The 13,087-nt window shown below is 61.1% G+C and overlaps 2 protein-coding genes across 2 annotated transcripts; both read left to right on the forward strand.

The window, feature by feature from the left end:
* Positions 1 to 692: 692 nt before the first annotated feature.
* LOC121058430 (basic proline-rich protein-like) lies at positions 693 to 4,588 on the forward strand. The gene is made up of 3 exons (XM_040533983.1): positions 693 to 1,237; positions 1,330 to 2,037; positions 2,142 to 4,588. Exons 1-3 carry the CDS (start codon positions 1,051 to 1,053, stop codon positions 2,639 to 2,641), a joined length of 1,395 nt encoding a protein of 464 aa, XP_040389917.1. The 5' UTR covers positions 693 to 1,050; the 3' UTR covers positions 2,642 to 4,588.
* A 3,864-nt stretch (positions 4,589 to 8,452) lies between these two features.
* LOC121058429 (vegetative cell wall protein gp1-like) lies at positions 8,453 to 12,106 on the forward strand. Its single transcript, XM_040533982.1, has 3 exons — positions 8,453 to 8,757; positions 8,850 to 9,557; positions 9,662 to 12,106. The coding sequence occupies exons 1-3, from the start codon at positions 8,571 to 8,573 to the stop codon at positions 10,273 to 10,275; spliced, it is 1,509 nt and encodes a 502-aa protein (XP_040389916.1). The 5' UTR covers positions 8,453 to 8,570; the 3' UTR covers positions 10,276 to 12,106.
* The last annotated feature ends 981 nt before the right edge of the window (positions 12,107 to 13,087 follow it).

The following is a 13,087-nucleotide window of genomic DNA, read 5'->3' on the forward strand; positions in this document are numbered from 1 at the left end:
TTTCTCCTGGCAGTCAGCTTACCGCCGTAACCTCTGCCATCGGGGCGCCCGAGAGCCGTGTGAGGTCAGCAGAGAGTCACTGTCAGCCTTTGAGCTCCCAAAGGTGGGTGGCCGTAAGTGCCCTGAGCGTCCAGCTCGCATTGAGTACTGCTGGTGGCACTCGAGGCGTGGACGTCTGGATGGTGGAATGGGAGACGCCGATGTCCTGCTGCTGGAACGAGAGACGCTGATGTGCTGCTGGTGCAGGAGGAGACTTGAAGGTGCTGCTGCTTAGAGGTGCTGAGGAGCCGGCAGCCTCCGTCCCGGTGGCTGAGCATGCTACTCTTAATTAGTGCTCTACCCTTCCTATCTTTTTACTAAGGTGGATAGAGAGAAATGCACATATCTGTTTATTTCCTGGTAAGAAATGTAAGAGCCTTGTATCTGCATATTCACCAGATTCATCCCAGCGCCCTTGGTACTGGGGATCTGTGTTGATCTGTAATAAAGAGCAATCGGTAGCACACCAAGTCTCCGTGACCTTGCATCTAACAGAATCGTCCAAATCCCCGTTGTGATCTCTCTATAGCTGTGGGCTGGCTAAGCTGTCTGTTGGATGGTGACAATGGGAAATGATTGGGATGGGAAATGATGAGTGGGCCGAGAGATCATTGCTGGGATGGGAAGACTTCCTTGGGGTGGGAAGCCATTGGGATAGGAAATCAAAGGGATGGGAAATCTTCCCTGGGTTTGAAATCATTGGGAAGCAAAAGCATTGGGATGGGAAATCACTCCCGGGATGGGAAAGTATTGGGATGGGAAGTGTTTAATGGGGCGGGTAACATTCACTGGGCAAGGAAGTACTTGGAAAAGTAATCAGAGAGATGGGAATTCTTTGGGATGAGATCTCTTTGGATTAAGAAACGCTTCGTGTCGATGGGAAATATCTCGTATGGGACTCTGTTATCATGTGAAATTGTAAGGATGGGAAATGACCGTTAGGATGAAAAGCTGGTACTGGGACGGGAAACGCTTGGGACGGGAAAGTGTTGGTGTGAAACCGTCCTGGGCATGGCAAATGATGCGTGGGAGGGAAAGCCTGATGGGGATGGAAAAGTCTTGCGATGGGAAGCCTGCTTGGGTCCAAAGCCTGCAGTCCTCACCAAGATGGCGGCCAGGGGCTGGTCAGCCGTTGGGACGGAACCCCCGTTGCCCGGGCTCCCCAACCGACCGCCCCACTCTCCAGCCACCATGGCAGGTACAGCAGCCGGCTCCCGCTCCTCCCGGGGCTGCGGCCCTGCTGGCGAGCCCAGCGCCCCAGATCTCACCCCAGCGCCCTTTTTCCCACAGAGGGTTTCCCCAGACGGCTTCCGCGGTTTCCGCAGACGCAAAACTCCCCCTTCGTCGTCCCAGCCGTGCCGCCAACGGTGGCTGCCTGGCTGCTGCCCTCCCTCCCCGGAGCGACGGCGCTGCCCTTGCAGCCCCCCCAGGTACCCACCCTCCCCTACGCGCTGCCCCAGGCCACCGTCTGGCACGTGGTGCCGGGGGTCCAGGGCCAGGTGCTGCAGCTCCCCGCCGGGGTGCAGCTGCCAGCTGGGGGGCACCTCCCACCCGAGGGGCACCACCTGCAGCTTGGGCAGCTCCCCGCCGTGGGGCAGCTCCCTGCTGTGGGGCAGCTCCCCCACACCGCTCCTCCGTGTGCCCCCGTCTACCAGTGGGGACAGCCCGTGGTGACGGGGACGGTGCTGCCCCAGGATCCCCTCTGGTTGGGGCCCGGGGCCGTGCTCCATGGGGAGCTCCTGCACCCCGCAGGCACCTGCCTGCTGCAGGCCCCTGCCCACCCCGGCCCCCCACCACTCCTCGTCCCGGGGCCTCCGCTGCGGGGGCAGGCGCTCCCCGCGCCCCGCACCCTGACCAGCAGCCGGGGGCAGCTGCCGGAGCCCTGCGACCACGCCGTGGGGCTCAGCGAGGACCAGGGGCCCCCGCTGCCCGGCCCCACTCCCCCCGAGCCTGCCCAGGCTCCAACGACCGCCAGCACCCAGACGGTGACGCCCGACGGTGAGTTTGGGGCTGGCACAGCCGGCCGGTGGGCGCCCCACACCCAGGAGCCGTGGGAAAGCTGGCATCGCCCATCCTGGGGGATTTGCTTGCTTTTTCCTCAGCGGCGACAGTTGCAGAGGTGCCTGAGGAGCCCCTGGAGCTGCTTGAGCTGGGCCCCGATGCCTTCGCCGAGGCCTTTCCCCACCTGGCAGGGGACAGCCAGCAGCTGCAGCACCTGCAGGACCAGCTCCCGGCCGACCTGGACATCTCCGGCTTGGAGGAGCTGCTCAGCTGGCTCGATGCCGTGGAGCCCCAGGACGCCTTCCCCGGTGTCCCCAGCAGTCCTGTGCTCGGCCGCTTCCTCTCTGAGCTGCCCGACCTCTCCGAGGACATCGAGGAGCCGAGCGCACAGGGACTGGCAGCCACCAGAGCGCTGGGTGAGGTACCCTCAACCCCTGGGGTGCACCCCGAGAAGGTGCAGGGTGGGCGGTCGGTGCAGCCCCCTGCTGTGCCGGCAGTGAGCTCCCCCCTCAAGCCTGCAGCCAGTCCCCAGCTCAGTGCCCTCAGGAGACCCCTGCCCAACCCTCCCTTCACTCTCCCCAAAAGGCCCCCCCCACCCTGAATTCCTCACTGCCCTTAGCAGACCCCTGCCCAACCCTCCCTCGCGTCCCCTCAAGAGACCCCCCGACCCTGAATTCCTCACTGCCCTTAGGAGACCCCTGCCCAATCCCCCTCTGAGTCCCCTCAAGAGCCCCCCCGACCCTGAATTCCTCACTGCCCTTAGGAGACCCCTGCCCAATCCCCCTCTGAGTCCCGTCAAGAGCCCCGCCGACCCTGAATTTATTAGAGCCCTTAGGAGACCCCTGCCCAATCCCCCTCTGAGGCCCCTCAAGAGCCCCCCGCCTGCCCCTGCGCCCACCGGCACCAAGTGGGGGGCCAAGCGCCCCGCGCCCACCAGCACCCCCAGCCAAGCAGGCAGCGGCAGGCAGCAGCCGGCGAGCGACAGCACCAGGGCGCCCGGCAAGAGAGCCCGAAGCCCGGGGGCTGCTGGGGGGCAAGGAGCAGCGGCACCGCCTCCCCGGAGAACGCAGCTGCTGCTGGAGCCCCCCCCCATTAAGCCCCGTGCCCGTGCCCGTGCCGTGCGGGCCCAGGACAGGCTCCGTCCCCAAGCCATCGGGGACAAGACGCTGCAGCGCCAGCACCCGGGGCCAAAGACCCCCAGCGAGACTTTGCAGCCGCTGGGGGCCAGGGCGAAGGCGCTGGGGCCAGTGCGCCAGCCGCCCTGTGTGCAGCCGCAGCCCACCTCCAGCGGCCCCAGCAGCATGCCCAGGGCCCCGCCGACGGTGCCAGGCTCCGGCGCTGTGCCCGCTGCCCCCCGGCCCCCAGCTGGCGACAGGGCCCAGGCGGTGCCGGCACCACCAGGCAGCGCGGCGCGAGCGTGGAGAGCTCCCCTGCAGCAGGCGCCCAGAGCCCCGTGCCTGCCAGCCGCGGGGGGCCAAGCGCAGCGGGAGGCTCTGCCCACGCAGCCGCGCACGCTGCAGCGTCCGGCGCAGCCCCGCGTGGACTACGTGCCCTGCGTGCGGCCCTGGGCGGGCAGCGGCGCGGCGCCCACGCCGCTGGAGGAGCAGGAGTCGTCGGCGCCCATCACGCCGCAGCAGCGTCCCGAGCGGGAGCGCCTGAAGAAGCTGGCCCAGGAGGAGCGGCAGCGGGCGGCCCACCAGACGAAGATCGGCCCCGTGCAATTCTTCGAGCAGCGGCAGAAGGACCACGCCATAGCCAAGTATTACGGCTACCCGTGAGCCTGCGCTCCTCGACGGCCCCCGCAGCACCCAGGCCCGCTCAGCATGCAGGCACAGAGACCTCTGCAGGCGCCTGCTCCAGCTTCAGACACGCTCCTCAGCCCTTGCCCCTCTCGCTCGCCCTCTCCCTTCTCCAGTGCTGGAGCTAGGCAGTGTTTGCCACTGTCAGGGATGGGCAACTGGGGCAATGGGAAATGCGCGGGTCACGAATGAACGTTGCAATGGGAAGCTGTTGGGATGTTGGCAATAGCTGGGGTGGGAAAGGTTGGGCATGGGAACTGCTTGTTGGGACACCAAATGGCTGAGATCCAAAACTTATTTCTTCTTTCGGGTCATTTCTCTTATTTAGTGCCTTCCTTATTAAATTCCTCTAGTGTAGGTGTTCACTCAGCAAGGCCTGTGCCTGCAGCTGTTCTTGCACTGGGATGCCGAGGGGATTTCATGCAGCCCGCTCCCGCTGCCCATGCTCAGTCCGTGCATGGATGTGGGCATGGCCAGCACGGACGGGAGAAAATGGGTGGACGGCTGGGTGGATGGGAGGGTGATGGGAGCTGGGAATTCAGCCTTGGGATCAGAAACGGGAGGTTGTTGGGATAGGAAATGATCAGGGGGATGGGAAGTCATGATGGGGATAGGAATTCATTAGAATGGGAAAAATTGGTTTTATTTTTATTTCATTAAATTTACTTTATTGACTGGGTTGTACAGGATGGCATTTCTTTAGTTTCTCTTCCTTTTCTACCCTATTAAACTCTCTTTATCACAACGCACTCGTTTGTACTTTATTTTTCCTTCCGAGTCGTTCGGGATTCACTCAGGATGGGGGGGACATTAGTGAACGCCTGTGTGCTTCAGATCCAGGGTCACCTTTGCCCTCAACTCAAGATACATATTTGCATCTGTTGTCATGAAACAAAATTAACAACAACAAAATAAAAGTTAACTACTTCCGAGCACCAGCTGTCCGTTTGCTGGGGTCTGCCCTATGCATTTTGAAGACCATTCAATACTATTCAGCACCTTCAGGAGGAAATGTGTGGTTCTAGGGAAATGCGTCTTGATCTGATGCAAACCTGTGACGCACCCTGCAGCCCCTGCAACCCCTGTGATTTTACCTGCAGCCCCTGCAACCCCTGTGATTTTACCTGCAGCCCCTCCAACCCCTGAGATTTTTCCTGCAGCCCCTGCAATGCCTGTGATTTTACCTGCAGCCCCTGCAACCCCTGAGATTTTTCCTGCAGCCCCTGCAACCCCTGAGATTTTTCCTGCAGCCCCTGCAACCCCTGAGATTTTCCTGCAGCCCCTGCAACCCCTGAGATTTGTCCTGCAGCCCCTGCAACCCCTGTGATGTTCCCTGCAGCCACTCCAACCCTGTGACAGGCCCTACAGCTGGCTCCGGGGACTACCCCGTTGCTGTATCAGTCGCCAATACACACAAGATGAAGGAATGGATGCAGAAGTCATCTCGGTTAGGAAGGGAAGAAAGTCCTCCTAAGAAGGGGAAGGAGCAATAGGAAGGCGAGGCAGGCGACCCCAATGTAGGGCCATCCCAGGGAACAGGAGGCTGTTATAAAATAGAAAAGAGAGAAAAGCAGCAGTAAGCAGGTGATCCCCATCCCTGGGCGAGCTGCGAGACATGGGACAAGGTTTCAGCTGTCATCCAGGCAAGCACATTGTCACCTGGCTGCTGCGATGCTGGGATAACAGCTCCGGGAGCCTGGAATCAGAGGGCAGGGAAGCCAAGCAGCTGGGATCCTTCTCTGGGGAAGGGGGCACTGAGAAAGCGACTGGAAACGGGGCACAAGCCCTCAGCCTCTGGAGGCGGCGCCTGTCAGGCGTGAAGGAAAGGGATCCCTTCCAGGAAGATGCTGTGGGGTTGCTGAGGGTCGAAGAACAGCAGGTGTTGGCTGCTACCACCGTGCTGCAGCAGAGGCAAGAGAGAGACGTGGTGGTTTTCCTCAGCTGGGCAGCTGAGCTCCACCTCAACCGCTCTCTCCCTGCCCCTCCTCAAACGGAAAGGGGAGAAAATAGGATGGAAAGGGCTCAAGGGCTGAGAGAAGGACACGGAGATCACTCCACAATGATCGTCACGGGCAAAAGAGGCTCAGCAGAGCCTGTTCCAGTCCAGCCCGGGCCTGCTCCTGCGGGGGCTCTCCACAGGCCGCGGCCTCCTCCAGGCCACATCCACCTGCTCCACCGGGGGCTCCTCCGCGGGCTGCAGCGTGGAGATCTGCTCCATGTGGGACCCATGGGCTGCAGGGGGACAGCCTGCTCCACCAGGGGCCTCTCCATCCACAGGCCGCAGGGGAACTGCTGCTGTGAGCCTGGAGCACCTCCTGCCTCCTGCTGCACTCACCTTGGGGGCTGCAGAGAGGTTTCTCACTCCTCCCTGACCCAGACGCTGCTGTGCAGCAGGTTGCTTTCCCTTTCTTAGGTGGGCTCTCACACAGGCGTAAACATCATCCTTTTTGTCTCAGTTCTGGGCAGCAGCGGGTCCCTCTGGAGCCTCCTGGAACCGGCCCTTATCTAACATGGGGCAGCTGCTGCATTCTCCTCGCAGAGGACACCCCTGCAGCCCCCCGCTACCAGAACCTGTCCACGTAAACCCAAGACAAGACACCGAGCGAGCCTCCCTGATTCCCAGCAGGTGGGTCAGGCTGGGAACCCAGGCCAGTGCCCAGCAGACTCTCCTGGGCCTTGAAAAGCAAGCCTTATGGGGACATTGCACCCAGAAAGAACGGAGTCACACAACAGGACTCATTTCCAAAACCGCCTCATAGACACCTGGGCCAAAGAGCAGGGCCTTGAGCGGGTATATCACAATGACAGAGTTCATTTCCTTCCCAGTAGCTGGCATGTGCCGTTTTTTGGCATTTCGGGGCTACAGCGTGCTGCTAAGAGGGATGTCTTAGCTCTTGCAGGGCAGTGCTTCCACTAAGGCAAGGACTTTTCTGCATCTTCTACTGCCCTGCAAGCGAGGATGCTTGGGGCACACGGGAAGCTGGGAGGGGACACAGCTGCAGGGATTCCATAAGACACAAGCAAATGCAGACTTGGCTTGGTGACACTTTCTGTTGATTACTGCTCAACACAAATTACCTCGAGCAAGTCTACCGTGACGACTAAAGGAAAGAGACGTGTGGATGCTGCTAAGCTCTTCTAGATTGTACCAGGTAGCAAAGATACCTCTGCAGCAGGCGTGAAGAGGATAGCACTAATTAATTAGAGGAGAAGTGGAGGAAAGGCACTTAGAGGTAGTGAAAATCAGTTAATGGGATGTTCCGGGGAAGCTTCAGTCTGCCTAAGGAGTAGCAAGAACAAGCCTAAAGTCCTAGCCAAATACAAGAAAGAGAGGAGGACACGCAGCACGAGCAGCTTCCGAGAGAAAGGAGCTCTGTTTTGGGTAAAAATCAGTCCCTTTTTCTATCATTGAGACATCCAAGGGCGTAGGACACCAGCACTTCAGGGAACCAAGAGATGCTGTGCATTTCTCTCGTCCCCCTGACACAGCCACTAGGTGACGATGCTTCCAATTCTCTTTAAAGAAACCTTGCTTTCTCAGGCCCAGGTGTCCAGCTGCACACCAAGGACGTCCCTGGCTCCCAGGCGCGGTTCCCAGGCCGAAGGCCGAGCTCCCCTCCGAACCCCCATTCCAGCAGACCTTGCTCCTGGCATTGTGGAGCAGCCATTTCACGTCAGCCTTTTCTCCTGGCAGTCAGCTTACCGCCGTAACCTCTGCCATCGGGGCGCCCGAGAGCCGTGTGAGGTCAGCAGAGAGTCACTGTCAGCCTTTGAGCTCCCAAAGGTGGGTGGCCGTAAGTGCCCTGAGCGTCCAGCTCGCATTGAGTACTGCTGGTGGCACTCGAGGCGTGGACGTCTGGATGGTGGAATGGGAGACGCCGATGTCCTGCTGCTGGAACGAGAGACGCTGATGTGCTGCTGGTGCAGGAGGAGACTTGAAGGTGCTGCTGCTTAGAGGTGCTGAGGAGCCGGCAGCCTCCGTCCCGGTGGCTGAGCATGCTACTCTTAATTAGTGCTCTACCCTTCCTATCTTTTTACTAAGGTGGATAGAGAGAAATGCACATATCTGTTTATTTCCTGGTAAGAAATGTAAGAGCCTTGTATCTGCATATTCACCAGATTCATCCCAGCGCCCTTGGTACTGGGGATCTGTGTTGATCTGTAATAAAGAGCAATCGGTAGCACACCAAGTCTCCGTGACCTTGCATCTAACAGAATCGTCCAAATCCCCGTTGTGATCTCTCTATAGCTGTGGGCTGGCTAAGCTGTCTGTTGGATGGTGACAATGGGAAATGATTGGGATGGGAAATGATGAGTGGGCCGAGAGATCATTGCTGGGATGGGAAGACTTCCTTGGGGTGGGAAGCCATTGGGATAGGAAATCAAAGGGATGGGAAATCTTCCCTGGGTTTGAAATCATTGGGAAGCAAAAGCATTGGGATGGGAAATCACTCCCGGGATGGGAAAGTATTGGGATGGGAAGTGTTTAATGGGGCGGGTAACATTCACTGGGCAAGGAAGTACTTGGAAAAGTAATCAGAGAGATGGGAATTCTTTGGGATGAGATCTCTTTGGATTAAGAAACGCTTCGTGTCGATGGGAAATATCTCGCATGGGACTCTGTTATCATGTGAAATTGTAAGGATGGGAAATGACCGTTAGGATGAAAAGCTGGTACTGGGACGGGAAACGCTTGGGACGGGAAAGTGTTGGTGTGAAACCGTCCTGGGCATGGCAAATGATGCGTGGGAGGGAAAGCCTGATGGGGATGGAAAAGTCTTGCGATGGGAAGCCTGCTTGGGTCCAAAGCCTGCAGTCCTCACCAAGATGGCGGCCAGGGGCTGGTCAGCCGTTGGGACGGAACCCCCGTTGCCCGGGCTCCCCAACCGACCGCCCCACTCTCCAGCCACCATGGCAGGTACAGCAGCCGGCTCCCGCTCCTCCCGGGGCTGCGGCCCTGCTGGCGAGCCCAGCGCCCCAGATCTCACCCCAGCGCCCTTTTTCCCACAGAGGGTTTCCCCAGACGGCTTCCGCGGTTTCCGCAGACGCAAAACTCCCCCTTCGTCGTCCCAGCCGTGCCGCCAACGGTGGCTGCCTGGCTGCTGCCCTCCCTCCCCGGAGCGACGGCGCTGCCCTTGCAGCCCCCCCAGGTACCCACCCTCCCCTACGCGCTGCCCCAGGCCACCGTCTGGCACGTGGTGCCGGGGGTCCAGGGCCAGGTGCTGCAGCTCCCCGCCGGGGTGCAGCTGCCAGCTGGGGGGCACCTCCCACCCGAGGGGCACCACCTGCAGCTTGGGCAGCTCCCCGCCGTGGGGCAGCTCCCTGCTGTGGGGCAGCTCCCCCACACCGCTCCTCCGTGTGCCCCCGTCTACCAGTGGGGACAGCCCGTGGTGACGGGGACGGTGCTGCCCCAGGATCCCCTCTGGTTGGGGCCCGGGGCCGTGCTCCATGGGGAGCTCCTGCACCCCGCAGGCACCTGCCTGCTGCAGGCCCCTGCCCACCCCGGCCCCCCACCACTCCTCGTCCCGGGGCCTCCGCTGCGGGGGCAGGCGCTCCCCGCGCCCCGCACCCTGACCAGCAGCCGGGGGCAGCTGCCGGAGCCCTGCGACCACGCCGTGGGGCTCAGCGAGGACCAGGGGCCCCCGCTGCCCGGCCCCACTCCCCCCGAGCCTGCCCAGGCTCCAACGACCGCCAGCACCCAGACGGTGACGCCCGACGGTGAGTTTGGGGCTGGCACAGCCGGCCGGTGGGCGCCCCACACCCAGGAGCCGTGGGAAAGCTGGCATCGCCCATCCTGGGGGATTTGCTTGCTTTTTCCTCAGCGGCGACAGTTGCAGAGGTGCCTGAGGAGCCCCTGGAGCTGCTTGAGCTGGGCCCCGATGCCTTCGCCGAGGCCTTTCCCCACCTGGCAGGGGACAGCCAGCAGCTGCAGCACCTGCAGGACCAGCTCCCGGCCGACCTGGACATCTCCGGCTTGGAGGAGCTGCTCAGCTGGCTCGATGCCGTGGAGCCCCAGGACGCCTTCCCCGGTGTCCCCAGCAGTCCTGTGCTCGGCCGCTTCCTCTCTGAGCTGCCCGACCTCTCCGAGGACATCGAGGAGCCGAGCGCACAGGGACTGGCAGCCACCAGAGCGCTGGGTGAGGTACCCTCAACCCCTGGGGTGCACCCCGAGAAGGTGCAGGGTGGGCGGTCGGTGCAGCCCCCTGCTGTGCCGGCAGTGAGCTCCCCCTCAAGCCTGCAGCCAGTCCCCAGCTCAGTGCCCTCAGGAGACCCCTGCCCAACCCTCCCTTCACTCTCCCCAAAAGGCCCCCCCACCCTGAATTCCTCACTGCCCTTAGCAGACCCCTGCCCAACCCTCCCTCGCGTCCCCTCAAGAGACCCCCCGACCCTGAATTCCTCACTGCCCTTAGGAGACCCCTGCCCAAGCCCCCTCTGAGTCCCCTCAAGAGCCCCCCCGACCCTGAATGTATTAGAGACCTTAGGAGACCCCTGCCCAATCCCCCTCTGAGTCCCGTCAAGAGCCCCGCCGACCCTGAATTTATTAGAGCCCTTAGGAGACCCCTGCCCAATCCCCCTCTGAGGCCCCTCAAGAGCCCCCCGCCTGCCCCTGCGCCCACCGGCACCAAGTGGGGGGCCAAGCGCCCCGCGCCCACCAGCACCCCCAGCCAAGCAGGCAGCGGCAGGCAGCAGCCGGCGAGCGACAGCACCAGGGCGCCCGGCAAGAGAGCCCGAAGCCCGGGGGCTGCTGGGGGGCAAGGAGCAGCGGCACCGCCTCCCCGGAGAACGCAGCTGCTGCTGGAGCCCCCCCCCATTAAGCCCCGTGCCCGTGCCCGTGCCGTGCGGGCCCAGGACAGGCTCCGTCCCCAAGCCATCGGGGACAAGACGCTGCAGCGCCAGCACCCGGGGCCAAAGACCCCCAGCGAGACTTTGCAGCCGCTGGGGGCCAGGGCGAAGGCGCTGGGGCCAGTGCGCCAGCCGCCCTGTGTGCAGCCGCAGCCCACCTCCAGCGGCCCCAGCAGCATGCCCAGGGCCCCGCCGACGGTGCCAGGCTCCGGCGCTGTGCCCGCTGCCCCCCGGCCCCCAGCTGGCGACAGGGCCCAGGCGGTGCCGGCACCACCAGGCAGCGCGGCGCGAGCGTGGAGAGCTCCCCTGCAGCAGGCGCCCAGAGCCCCGTGCCTGCCAGCCGCGGGGGGCCAAGCGCAGCGGGAGGCTCTGCCCACGCAGCCGCGCACGCTGCAGCGTCCGGCGCAGCCCCGCGTGGACTACGTGCCCTGCGTGCGGCCCTGGGCGGGCAGCGGCGCGGCGCCCACGCCGCTGGAGGAGCAGGAGTCGTCGGCGCCCATCACGCCGCAGCAGCGTCCCGAGCGGGAGCGCCTGAAGAAGCTGGCCCAGGAGGAGCGGCAGCGGGCGGCCCACCAGACGAAGATCGGCCCCGTGCAATTCTTCGAGCAGCGGCAGAAGGACCACGCCATAGCCAAGTATTACGGCTACCCGTGAGCCTGCGCTCCTCGACGGCCCCCGCAGCACCCAGGCCCGCTCAGCATGCAGGCACAGAGACCTCTGCAGGCGCCTGCTCCAGCTTCAGACACGCTCCTCAGCCCTTGCCCCTCTCGCTCGCCCTCTCCCTTCTCCAGTGCTGGAGCTAGGCAGTGTTTGCCACTGTCAGGGATGGGCAACTGGGGCAATGGGAAATGCGCGGGTCACGAATGAACGTTGCAATGGGAAGCTGTTGGGATGTTGGCAATAGCTGGGGTGGGAAAGGTTGGGCATGGGAACTGCTTGTTGGGACACCAAATGGCTGAGATCCAAAACTTATTTCTTCTTTCGGGTCATTTCTCTTATTTAGTGCCTTCCTTATTAAATTCCTCTAGTGTAGGTGTTCACTCAGCAAGGCCTGTGCCTGCAGCTGTTCTTGCACTGGGATGCCGAGGGGATTTCATGCAGCCCGCTCCCGCTGCCCATGCTCAGTCCGTGCATGGATGTGGGCATGGCCAGCACGGACGGGAGAAAATGGGTGGACGGCTGGGTGGATGGGAGGGTGATGGGAGCTGGGAATTCAGCCTTGGGATCAGAAACGGGAGGTTGTTGGGATAGGAAATGATCAGGGGGATGGGAAGTCATGATGGGGATAGGAATTCATTAGAATGGGAAAAATTGGTTTTATTTTTATTTCATTAAATTTACTTTATTGACTGGGTTGTACAGGATGGCATTTCTTTAGTTTCTCTTCCTTTTCTACCCTATTAAACTCTCTTTATCACAACGCACTCGTTTGTACTTTATTTTTCCTTCCGAGTCGTTCGGGATTCACTCAGGATGGGGGGGACATTAGTGAACGCCTGTGTGCTTCAGATCCAGGGTCACCTTTGCCCTCAACTCAAGATACATATTTGCATCTGTTGTCATGAAACAAAATTAACAACAACAAAATAAAAGTTAACTACTTCCGAGCACCAGCTGTCCGTTTGCTGGGGTCTGCCCTATGCATTTTGAAGACCATTCAATACTATTCAGCACCTTCAGGAGGAAATGTGTGGTTCTAGGGAAATGCGTCTTGATCTGATGCAAACCTGTGACGCACCCTGCAGCCCCTGCAACCCCTGTGATTTTACCTGCAGCCCCTGCAACCCCTGTGATTTTACCTGCAGCCCCTCCAACCCCTGAGATTTTTCCTGCAGCCCCTGCAATGCCTGTGATTTTTCCTGCAGCCCCTGCAACCCCTGAGATTTTACCTGCAGCCCCTGCAACCCCTGAGATTTTTCCTGCAGCCCCTGCAACCCCTGAGATTTTTCCTGCAGCCTCCTGCAACCCCTGAGATTTGTCCTGCAGCCCCTGCAACCCCTGTGATGTTCCCTGCAGCCACTCCAACCCTGTGACAGGCCCTACAGCTGGCTCCGGGGACTACCCCGTTGCTGTATCAGTCGCCAATACACACAAGATGAAGGAATGGATGCAGAAGTCATCTCGGTTAGGAAGGGAAGAAAGTCCTCCTAAGAAGGGGAAGGAGCAATAGGAAGGCGAGGCAGGCGACCCCAATGTAGGGCCATCCCAGGGAACAGGAGGCTGTTATAAAATAGAAAAGAGAGAAAAGCAGCAGTAAGCAGGTGATCCCCATCCCTGGGCGAGCTGCGAGACATGGGACAAGGTTTCAGCTGTCATCCAGGCAAGCACATTGTCACCTGGCTGCTGCGATGCTGGGATAACAGCTCCGGGAGCCTGGAATCAGAGGGCAGGGAAGCCAAGCAGCT

The sequence above is a fragment of the Cygnus olor genome, chromosome 21 (genome assembly GCF_009769625.2).
Source record: "Cygnus olor isolate bCygOlo1 chromosome 21, bCygOlo1.pri.v2, whole genome shotgun sequence".
Taxonomy (NCBI): domain Eukaryota; kingdom Metazoa; phylum Chordata; class Aves; order Anseriformes; family Anatidae; genus Cygnus; species Cygnus olor.

Bases quoted from the DNA above. Each gene is read 5' to 3' on its own strand.
- LOC121058429 (XM_040533982.1), top strand. From the start codon at position 8,571: ATGGCAAATGATGCGTGGGAGGGAAAGCCTGATGGGGATGGAAAAGTC. The intron at 8,758-8,849 runs GTACAGCAGCCG...TTTTTCCCACAG, and splicing joins CTCTCCAGCCACCATGGCAG to AGGGTTTCCCCAGACGGCTT. The intron at 9,558-9,661 runs GTGAGTTTGGGG...CTTTTTCCTCAG, and splicing joins CCAGACGGTGACGCCCGACG to CGGCGACAGTTGCAGAGGTG.
- LOC121058430 (XM_040533983.1), top strand. From the start codon at position 1,051: ATGGCAAATGATGCGTGGGAGGGAAAGCCTGATGGGGATGGAAAAGTC. The intron at 1,238-1,329 runs GTACAGCAGCCG...TTTTTCCCACAG, and splicing joins CTCTCCAGCCACCATGGCAG to AGGGTTTCCCCAGACGGCTT. The intron at 2,038-2,141 runs GTGAGTTTGGGG...CTTTTTCCTCAG, and splicing joins CCAGACGGTGACGCCCGACG to CGGCGACAGTTGCAGAGGTG.